At 38.0% G+C, this 11,406-nt stretch overlaps 1 protein-coding gene across 1 annotated transcript; it reads left to right on the top strand.

Moving 5' to 3' along the window:
* The first annotated feature begins 7,479 nt into the window (after positions 1-7,479).
* LOC114302889 (protein NRT1/ PTR FAMILY 4.6) lies at positions 7,480-10,854 on the top strand. The gene is made up of 5 exons (XM_028247971.2): positions 7,480-7,613; positions 7,734-7,951; positions 8,053-8,475; positions 8,586-8,710; positions 9,593-10,854. The coding sequence occupies exons 2-5, from the start codon at positions 7,736-7,738 to the stop codon at positions 10,452-10,454; spliced, it is 1,626 nt and encodes a 541-aa protein (XP_028103772.2). The 5' UTR covers positions 7,480-7,613; positions 7,734-7,735; the 3' UTR covers positions 10,455-10,854.
* The last annotated feature ends 552 nt before the right edge of the window (positions 10,855-11,406 follow it).

The following is an 11,406-nucleotide window of genomic DNA, read 5'->3' as shown; positions in this document are numbered from 1 at the left end:
GTAAAGGAGGCTGGAGACGGGGGCTCACGGGCGGAGAGGGTCGAGTGAGGGTGGCTAAAGGTAGGGTGTGGGGGTTCAAAGAAAGAGCAAAGTTGGGAATATAGTGAGTGCTCAAAGAGAAGAAGGTGGGGAGCAATTTTGATAGGTAGAGGGGTCTAAAGAAGTGAGGGTCTAAACAAATTGTGTGGGGGCATTTAGCAGCTCCATTTTCGAAAAATGTCCACAAGTTCGGTTACTTAAAAGCAACAACAGTTGCCATAGATTATTTTTAATTTTTGTATGAAAAAAAGGCTAGTCTCTCAACTGGTTCAATTGTAAGTTTCATAGCGTACAAATGAACTTTTCAATTGCACAGATTAGTGTGCTTACCCTTCTCATACATATATATATATATATATATATATTTCTTGCCTCCACGAGATAAGTTGAATTGGAAGGCATTCTTTTATTTTTTGACGAAAAATATTTTTAGAATGTTATTTATTTATTTATTTTTAGTGTTTGGTATGACAGAAACTGAAATTTAATGAGACTAAATTTTCTGTGATCAACGAAATACAAGTTTATTTAGATGAAAAATTATTTATGTTTTAAAAGATTAAAAATATTTTTGAGATTAAAAATTTACTATACAACCACACTATCACCACCATCACCCACCCGACCACCACCTCCTCCACCTTTACCACTGCCACCACCTCACCGGTGCTTCTGTCACCACCACCATTAATGCAAGAAGTAAATTAATTTTAAGGTCAGAATCATTTATGAAAATTGTTTGATGTAGAGTTTTTTTTTTTTTTTCAGTCGTTATTGCTGTTGTTGATGGTTTTATTAAAAAAGGAAAGGAATTGATGGGGAAGTCATAAGTAGCATGATCTGTTTTCATATGCTTTAGAAATTTTAATAGGAAAGAATTAAGCAATAGTAGGCTAGTTTACAAAATCGCCAAGAAAGGATGCCAAGGTATGAGGCTGGAATCTGTTGTTGTTGTTGTTACCTTTTGCCTTTTACAACAATGGTAGGCAGGCATATTTGTATAATATACCTAGTTTGATACGGTTACTATTGTTACGTTGGGAAGGAAAACTTGGAATCTCCGTCATTTGAGAGTATACATGCTGCTTTAAAAGTAGTCAGATTCACTTTTCACAAGTAAAGATTTGACGATAAGATCAAAATTTCAAATTAAAATTTTTGAAAGGATCATAAAAAATTTGTTCGATCATTAAACTTTTAGGGATTAATTATCGACTGTCTAGATATGAGGTAAATCAGCCCCAATTAAGCTAGGCTGGGCGAGAGATACCCTATATTATCAAATAAAAGACAAATATTCACTCTTGACATTTTGTTGGATTTATTTATTTAATTAATTCTTTTTATGCTTTTTTATTGGTGGGCAACGTTGGAGCATCTTCGAATTGGAAAATTATTAAAGAATCTCAAAATATTATGTGACATTGTTTAGGTGATACTCCCGACCAATAAAACTTAGGCCAAGTTTGGGAAGTTCCAAATAATTTATTTTTTTATCTTTTTATTTTTTTTCCATCACATCACCTCTCTACTTTTCTGCACATCGTTTCGTAAAAAGACAAAAAGTACACTTATTTAGGTCATCTCAAACAATCCCTTACATTAAGTGGAATCATCTCTTATCTTCTAAGAGTCCTGCTGGAGACCCCCAGCAGGAATGCACCCCCAGCACCCCCACCTCCACGTGGGGGGCTGGCAATGGATGAAAACAAAAAAAAAAAAAAAAAAAAAAAAAAAAAACTGCTTTTTTTTAACCAATCAGGCATGACCCCCAGCACCCCCACTGGGGGTCTCATGCATTTCCGATCTTCTAATTAGCTAACAAGGTGGGTCAACAATATTCTTGATTAAAAGTATCACATGAACAATAACACACAATGAGGACCCCTAAAAACCTTTGTGCAAACCATTAAAAGGGGGTGCAAACTTGTTCAATGAGATTGGCCGACCTCTAACACCACCAAAAAGGGAAGGACAAATGAAAGTGGATATGAAATGTGAACAAAATTTGAACGCGTCAAAAACATCACAGAATCTTACACTAATATTATTGTTATTATTATTTTTGGCTTCCCACGTATTTGCAAATGTTGATACGACAAGAACTAGCCTATTACGTTGATGGGATCGGGTCGGTAGTTCCTTCTCATTTTTGGTCGTGTTTTTTCTTGTTGCACCTCTCGTGTGTCTGGTATATCCGAGGCCGGTCGGCTGGATATTAGTTTCTAGCCTTTTCTTATCTTATGTTTTTTACTTTTGTAATACTCTATTTCTATCATATTGTTAATATATTTTATGTTAGTGCTTTAGGCTTTAGATTAGTACCTTTACTTTCGGTTAGTGGATCCACTTTTGGCATGATGATGTTTGTAATTTTCTCTCCTATATAACGGAGAGTGTACCTCTTTATTCATAGTACATTCAATACACAACAAATTCAATATACACATTTATTCACTTGCTCTCTCTCTATCAATTTATTTTACATGGTATCAGAGCTATAAGATTTAGGCCCTATACTCCTTTCTTTCCGGCGGGCAGCCGGCCGGCAACCTTGCCTTCGCTGCCCGCGGGAGTTTTTTCAACACATATCACAAACACATACCTTTACTCTTCTTCACCACTCACCAATAGCTTTCCTCTCCAAATCGCAGTCATCTTCCTCGTCATCAATTTCCGGCGGCCACGACCGGCAGCGATCCGGGTCTGGACGCTCTCACACTCGGAGATCCGACAAGGGATGGTAATCCCACCCGGGTGATCAAACCCGTATTCCTCCTCGCCTTCTACGCCGGCGCCACCGCCGCCTGGGAACAACAAGTCCGCCACTCCGCCACCCCCCGCCGCCCCCGCGGCTTCTCCATCCTCGTCGCAGGCGCCGCCGGCTTCGTCGGCACCCACTCCTCCCTCGCGTTGCCAGAACGCGGCGACGGTGTCCTTGGCTTCGACAACTTCAATTCCTACTTTCGTCTCCCCCTTCCTCCGCTGCCTCCTAACAGTTGTGTGTTGCTCTATGGTCATGGAGTCATGAAGGGTGATGCTGGCTCGGTCTCACTGGCTCGACTATCACACACACACACACTGATGAGAGGAACAAGGCTCAGTTCGATGTCGATGCCATGAAGATCGTTTGGTCTAGTTCTCGTCATGCCTTCGAAGTCTCCGATCGCATTTCCAAGCTTGTCGCCGCCGATCCTGGCTTCCGTAAAGATAACAGACCTATGCTTGGCAGAAATGAGTTATTCAAAAAATACTCTTAGAAAAGCAGCTTCTGCTTGGAAAAGGATCATTGAATTCTCTCTCTCTCTCTTCCTTTTGCCCATTTGAAATCCCACTTCTCACTTTTCTTTTATTTTAATATTCCCATATTGAAATACCACTAACCTTTGTTTGCTATTCTGAGATAAAAAAAAAAAAAAAAAAAAGAGAAAAAAACAGAACGTTCCAGCTTTAAACAATGCACTAACCCACGTGATCCTACTAACCAATGCACTTTAAACTATATATAAAAGATGGCCACAATCATCATGCTGACCATACACCATCCTATAAAATAATAATTCTCCACACACTCACAATTTGACCCATTCTTTTTATTATTATTATTTTTTTTATATATTTTTTTTTCTCTTTCATCCCACCGTTTCAGAACCCATTAATAGTCTGTTCCCCACTTCCACCTTTATTATTTTTTATTCATCATTATATATTCATCATCCCCATGCTCCATTTAAAAAAAAAAAAAAAAAAAAAAAAAAAAAAAAAAAAAACACCAAACATTTTACCAATTTGCTTTTATTCATCTCCGGAGTCCACCCCGATCACAATTTTACACACACACACAAAAAAAAAAAAAAAAACAAAACAAAACAAAACAACACACAACAAAAAAAAAAAAAAAAAAAAAAAAATCACCCACAGGCGGGACTTTTTTCCTTCTCCCTTCTCTACTCTGCTGCCGGTCTTTTCTTCTTGCCTCCGTCCTGGGCGGCCCTTGCCGGTGTTGCCTCCGTGTTTCCCACTCCACTGGGCATGATCACTACTCCCTGCTCCTCCACTGCAGCATATGGCGGCCCTCCAAATCGGAACATCACGGTGGCCTTCCGCTTCAGCTCTTTGTTTTCTGCCCTTAGCACGCTTATCTGTGCTCGCGCATCCTTATACATGCGTTGGAGCAGAGCCAGCTGGGAGTTTAATTGCTGCACCTCATTTGTCCTACTCTGCAGCCGGTGCGACAAGTTTGTGACCGCCGTCATGGACTCCACACATGCCTTCAAAGTATACTGATTAGCCTCCACATCCGTTTGCACTGCCATTTTTTGCTCCACCGACTGCATCGGAAAGTTCAACGGAGCAAACCCAGTGGTGTTTGGTTGAGGTTCATGGGACACCGCACCAGTTTTCTCTCTTGTTGACTCGTTGAGGTCTGGAAAGAGAGTGAGCAGACTCCGGGAAGACGAGGCCATTTTCTGGGCAACAGAGTATTACAGACTATCTCTCGCAACAGAGTGTTACAGACTCTCTCTCTCAGCACAATGAAGAGTTTTTCAGAGAAATTCGCAGGTTTTTTGTCTCAGCCTCTGCCTCAGCCTCAGGTTCAGTCTTGGTTATATAGCCGAGGCAGCCACGCGCATCGCGCGCCTCTTGACGCCAGACAAACCGGGCACGCCAGCCAAGGCACTCACGTGCCTCGCCATCATATCTGGCACGCCTTTTGATGCATCGAGCACGCCTTTTGATGGCACGCCTTTTTTAAAAGATTGGGCACACCTTTTGAGGGCACGACTTTTGAGGGCTCGATATCTATATCCATGTATATCTTTTGGGCAGCTTGCTATACACACTCATACAGTGTCTTCTACACCGGTCAGCTGCTACAACGGTCCGACATGACCCCGTAAACTGTCTTTTACATCTGACACGACCACACAGTGTCTTCTACAACGGTCCGACATGACCCCATAAACTGTCCCGACATTGATTCCGGTCAGCTTCTACACCGGTCCGACATGATCCCATAAACTGTCTTCTACAACGGTCCGACATGACCCCGTAAACTGTCTTCTACAACGGTCCGACATGACCCCGTAAACTGTCTTCTACAACGGTCCGACATGACCCCATAAACTGTCTTCTACAACGGTCCGACATGACCCCGTAAACTGTCTTCTACATCGGTCTGACACGACCACATAAACTGTCTTCTACATCGGTCTGACACGACCACACAGTGTCTGCTACAACGGTCCGACATGACCCCGTAAACTGTCTGCTACAACGGTCCGACACGACCATACCGTGTCTTCTACAACGGTCTGACACAACCATACAGTGTCTCCTATCCCATTTTTAATTTTTATTTATCAGTTTATTTTTCTGTTTTGTTACTCTCTCCAAACTCAAGTTGGTTAGTACCTATCCTCCTTGAGTTTGAGGGGGGCTGTTAATATATTTTATGTTAGTGCTTTAGGCTTTAGATTAGTACCTTTACTTTCGGTTAGTGGATCCACTTTTGGCATGATGATGTTTGTAATTTTCTCTCCTATATAACGGAGAGTGTACCTCTTTATTCATAGTACATTCAATACACAACAAATTCAATATACACATTTATTCACTTGCTCTCTCTCTATCAATTTATTTTACACATATCATATACCCCACATTAATTGTTTTTTTGTGCTCTACTATTTTGTGCAATGCATATCTCTGTGTATATATCCACACAGAAACACATGCTCACTTACACTTAAAACTTCCTCTCATTTAAACTACGGCTGCCTTCTTTGATTAATACGGCTTCCTCGGCCATGGTAATCATTTTACAAACATGATTTTTAGAGTTTATTTTCTATATAATTGTAGTCTATCGATGCTTTTGGTTAATTAGTTATTGAATTGCTTGGACTTCTTCTTATCTATAAATTCTTATTGTTTGATTTGATTTGGGAATACAACTTATGCAAATTGATAGGAGTACAAAATAATTCTGACTTGTCAAGCCCGGCTCATGCAAGTTTTCTCTTAATTAATGTCATTATTTAAGGGGAAACTTTGTCTTAGTGAAGAAAATCAAGTATAGTCAATATTATTCATGTGTGGGTAATTAGAAAGTGTGAACATATTATCGGTAATTCATTCATTAGTTTCGGAATATTACGTGACATTATTTACATGGTGGCTGACTTTTAAATAATTGACAGATAAATAATAATTTATTTATTATATGTTGCGATTTCTCATTAGTTGAGAATACCATATAAATAATGCGACATGATATTCTAAGTATATTTAATAATTTATATATTAAGATGTTATAAAATATGTAACTAAACCTACTAGGTACGAAAATATAGATCTCACATTTATTTATCAATGTTAACCCCATTAGCTTAGTGTTTGGTAAGAAATCTATTTATGTTTGGTCCACAAATTTTCAAGTGTTAATGAGCACTGTGGGTGAACATCTTCGATAACATTACATTTATGAGTGAGCAACACAGTCATTTTCGCAACTATATATGTGCAATAGGATTAGTGTACATTTTTTTGGGACAAATTATATCCATAGTTCTTACATTTGGCATCTTATATCATTTGGATTTCTACACTTTCAATTAACTCAATTTTAACTCTTAATTTTAGATTGAATAATACTATATGTACTAATTAGTGTACTACCAATTGATGATGTGACATAATTTAAGTAGTTTTTGATATTTGTAATTTGTATAATAAGTGGGGTCAATGTTAGTACACTAAATAGTGTTGGTACACTAATTGATGTATGTAGCAGTAGTACTACCATTTTAGATTAGTTCAATTGATAACACTATTAGTGTTTTTGATAGAAAATTATTACTGAATTGTTTGAAGTTACCTCACCGAATTGAAGTATGACATGTGCTGTTTATGTACATATTTTCTATTAAAAAATGCAAATGATTGTAATTAATTAGATTAAATTGAGACAAAATCATAAATTTATGGTCCAAATCGATCGAATTGAAATTAAAGGGACTAAAAGGAAACATGAAACAAAATATAGGAATTACTGACATAATAAGGGGTGATTGTTCAGTATTCCCGAAGTATCAACACATGGTACTCCATAAAGTTTTGATTGATAGAGAGAGGTAGGGATCCACGATTTATATTGAGGATGTAAGAACAATATGCGAGCTAAGTAATTGGTGATTGGCTTAGAACATGATCACACGTGGTATTCCCGAATTATTAAATAATTTTCCCATAATAAGTCCTTTTCTCACTCTCTCTTTTTCAGGAAAGAATGAAAAAAACGTTTGGGGAGTGGCTATTTTAGCCAAAAAATCAAAAAGTTACTAAAAGTTGTCACATCACCTCTCTATTTTTTCTGTACATCTTTTCGTAAAAAGTCAAAAGTTACTAAAATAGCATGTTCCCAAACGAGGCCTAAATCATATATTGTAAAATTCACTCACTGGCATCATATGTTCAGGGACTAAATGATGAAGGTGGAGTTGAAGATATAGTTTACCAACCTTTGAAGAATCCCAGACAAGGTGGATTCAAGGGTACCATTTTCATCTTTGGTAAGTAAACACACGTACGATCCACGTGGTAACACCCTCAAACACTACAAATTCTCGATCGGAAAATATATGACATTTTCTAAAGTTGGCATATTAATTTAACAAGATCTCAATTTGCAGCAATGATGGGGCTGGACAACATTGGTTTTGTGGCGAACATGGCAAGCATGGTTCTATATTTCTTGTACGTCATACACTTTGATCTCTCTGGCTCTGCAACTACAACAACAAACTATTTGGGAACTGTATTCTTGCTTACGCTCGTTGGAGGGTTCATCTCTGATACCTACATGAACCGCCTTAACACGTGTCTACTCTTTGGTACAATCCAGTTGTTGGTATCTCCCTCTGCTGTATACTAGTAGTACCAACCATTTATTCAATTACTCTAGTTCATTTTTTTTTTTTTTTTAATGTTTGGAATTGGTTTGACTTGCAGGGATATCTATTACTAATTGTTCAATCTCATTTTCATAAACTGCAACCTGAATTTTGTGGGAAGTCCAGCTGTGTGCATGGTACTAAAGGTTTGCTGTTTTACGCTTCTATCTTCTTGGTGGCGTTGGGAGGAGGTGGAATCAGAGGCTCGGTGCCTGCTTTAGGTGCTGATCAGTTTGACCAAAACGAAGCAAAGGAAAGCAAGTACATAGCCACCTTCTTCAATTGGTTTTTGCTTAGTATAACTGTTGGGGCTTCAGTAGGGGTGACGGTTGTAGTGTGGGTAAGCACAAATGTCGGATGGGATAAGGGTTTCATCATCTCCATGATTTGTGCTTTTCTTGGACTTTGTTTTATTTCACTAGGAAAGGCTTTTTATCGCATTAGAATGCCAGGCGAAAGTGCATTGTCAAGTGTTTTACAGGTCTCTCTCTCCCTCTCATGAAAAATTTATATATATAGGCACATGTACAAGAAGATTAATTCCATTCAGGCCACCCAACCTAACTCATTTGAGGTGATAATCAATTACAGGTTTTGGTGGTGACAATAAGAAATTGGGCAGTGCGCCTACCCGAGAACTCACGTGACTTATATGAGACTCGTGGCCCTGAGTCTGCGTCATATCGAGAATGCATTCCCCATACTAACCAATTCAGGTGGGTTCTCTTAATTATACATTATCATGAGTCATGACCGCCTGTTTACTTTCATTTGGAGAAATGAATCCACCTATCTAATTCATTCAAACATTATAAGATCGAAACTACATCAGCTATTTGTACCAATTAACACGCTATATATATTTAAAAATATTTATATACTGTAACTGTTTGGAAAGTGACTATTTTAGAGACTTTTTGACTATTTTAATAAGTTATTTTAGTTTTTGTATTTGGGAAGATATGATGAATTTTTATTTGAGTTGTGTCTTGAAAAATGTGTTTGAAATGATGTTTCAAACTGAAATGACAAATTTATCCCTAACTTCATTTTTTCCAAAATAGGTTTAAAGAAGCAAAATTGTCATTTATTTTGGAAATGATGGGGCTGTCCCTACACTGTCAGGCTAATACTATTTTAGAGCTATACTTTTATTTTATTTTATTTTTTAAAAAAAATCAATGGATTAGTGTGACTTTTTGGCTTCTTTTTTTTTTTTTTTTTTTTGTATTTGAGGCTATTTTAGCCTCAACTTTTGGTTCCCAAACGCCCCCACTATTTATAAAGAACGCTATATATATTTAAGAATAGGGAAGTAATTGAAACCCCCTTCAATCGTCACCCCCACCAACCCCCACACACACGTGGTGGGTGGTGATTGGAGGAGAAGGAAAAAAAAAAAAAAAAAACTGGCCAATCAGAGAGAGAGGGAATCAAAGGGAGTGCCTCCTTGAGGGGGTCCAACTTATTTTCCTTAAAAATATTTATATACTATATATAAAGAAATTAATTTCCTTATATCGACTAGTTTAATTGTGTCACCATGCAACCAGTTATATAATTAGTTCATGATTTGTTTTTCTCTTGGATTGCATCAGGTTATTGGACAAAGCTGCTGTTCTTCCCGAGGGCATCATCAAGCCAAAGAAATGGAGAGTTTGCACAGTGACTCAAGTAGAAGAAGTAAAGATACTAACAAGGATGATGCCAATCCTTCTGAGCACCATTTTGATGAACACATGCCTAGCCCAACTGCAGACTTTTTCTGTCCAACAAGGAACCCTTATGAACACTAAACTAGGTGGTTTTGATGTCCCAGCGGCCTCAATCCCTGTAATTCCTCTGGTGTTCATGTCTCTTCTTATACCTGTTTATGAATTTGCCTTTGTTCCCATAGTGCGTAAATTCACTGGTCACCCAAATGGCATAACCCATCTCCAGAGGGTCGGAGTTGGACTTGTTCTCTCTGTTATTTCGATGGGTGTGGCGGGGTTCATAGAAGTGAAAAGGAAGAATGAGATCATTCATCACAACCACCGCATCAGCCTCTTCTGGCTCTCTTTTCATTATGCAGTCTTTGGAATAGCGGACATGTTCACATTCGTCGGGCTATTGGAGTTCTTTTACAGTGAGGCTCCTGCTGGCAAGAGATCTCTCTCCACTTCTTTCTCATTTCTCTCGTTGTCTATAGGCTACTATTTGAGCTCGGCTTTCGTGGGGCTCATTAACTTGGTGAGTGCTAAGCTCAGTTCGAGCAAGAGAGGGTGGCTAGAAGGGCTTGACATGAATAAGAACCGCGTAGAGCTCTTTTATTGGTTCTTGGCAATTCTCAGCATTCTCAATTTTGTCAATTATGTGTTCTGGGCTAAATGGTTCAAGTACAAGAAAGATGTTCCGATAGATGGACAAAAGCTTCTCATTAGACCCCACCCGGATGAATTGGTCTCAGTGTCAGCCTGAGGTGTGAGTTTAAGCTAGCTGGCTTTACATTCAAACAACAAGAAACAATCTCTACATCTGTCAGTACTACTGGAGATATTAATTAAGGAACAAAGAGGAAATTAAAATACGTTCGTGATTGACAGCCACTTCACATGTCCCATATAGTACTTTGATAATCTCCTCTTGTCCTTGTGTTGTCATTCACATGTGAAAATTGTGAGTGAAGAAGTCAGAAAGTGTTTGGCTGAAATAAGTCTCCGATGTTGAGTTTATCGCTCTCGACCTAATTTTGATTAGTCAGTTACCACTTGCTAGCTGTGGCAGGAAATTATGTTGTATGAGATGAAACAATTAGCAAAGCAGGTGTATTTTTAGCAAGCAAAATGATATATGTCTACTTTTTAGGCTCATTTTTTTAGATTGATGTGTAAGTGATATGATTGATTGATGATTAGAGAAAATATGAGAGAGTATTACCTTTAATATCCTAATTGATTATCACATCACTGGACTTGAAAATTAAGCCTATTTTGTGACATAAACATAAACATAAACATAAACATAATAATAATAATAATAGGTATGATAGTAAAATAAATAATTAATTTTCTGTTGGTATGTTATAAAGTGTAATTTAATTAGAAATCAGTTTGTTTATATAATTATGTTAAAGAACTAGGCCAAAGTATAATTACCACAAATGTTAATTAGATAAGTATCAATCTATGGAGATTTATGATCAAAATCTAGGGGGATTTGGACTGTGGACACGTGTTGGCTTGATGGCACTACTGCCTGTCTATAAATAAGGAGGAGTTGAGCCAGATCAGTGCGAAACAAGAGAGGAAAAAACACGCAAGATTCTGAAGGTAGGTAACTAATAGTAAGAAGGTTTGTGATAGTGGAAAGTAAAAGCTAAGGGTAAATATTAAGGTGAGTTATATTATACCTTGAGTTACCATAATATATT

Source organism: Camellia sinensis, chromosome 6, assembly GCF_055761805.1.
Source record: "Camellia sinensis isolate YWXY chromosome 6, ASM5576180v1, whole genome shotgun sequence".
NCBI classification, from domain to species: domain Eukaryota; kingdom Viridiplantae; phylum Streptophyta; class Magnoliopsida; order Ericales; family Theaceae; genus Camellia; species Camellia sinensis.
The sequence above is the reverse complement of the archived record's forward strand: the minus strand, read 5'-3'. Positions and strand labels throughout refer to the sequence as shown.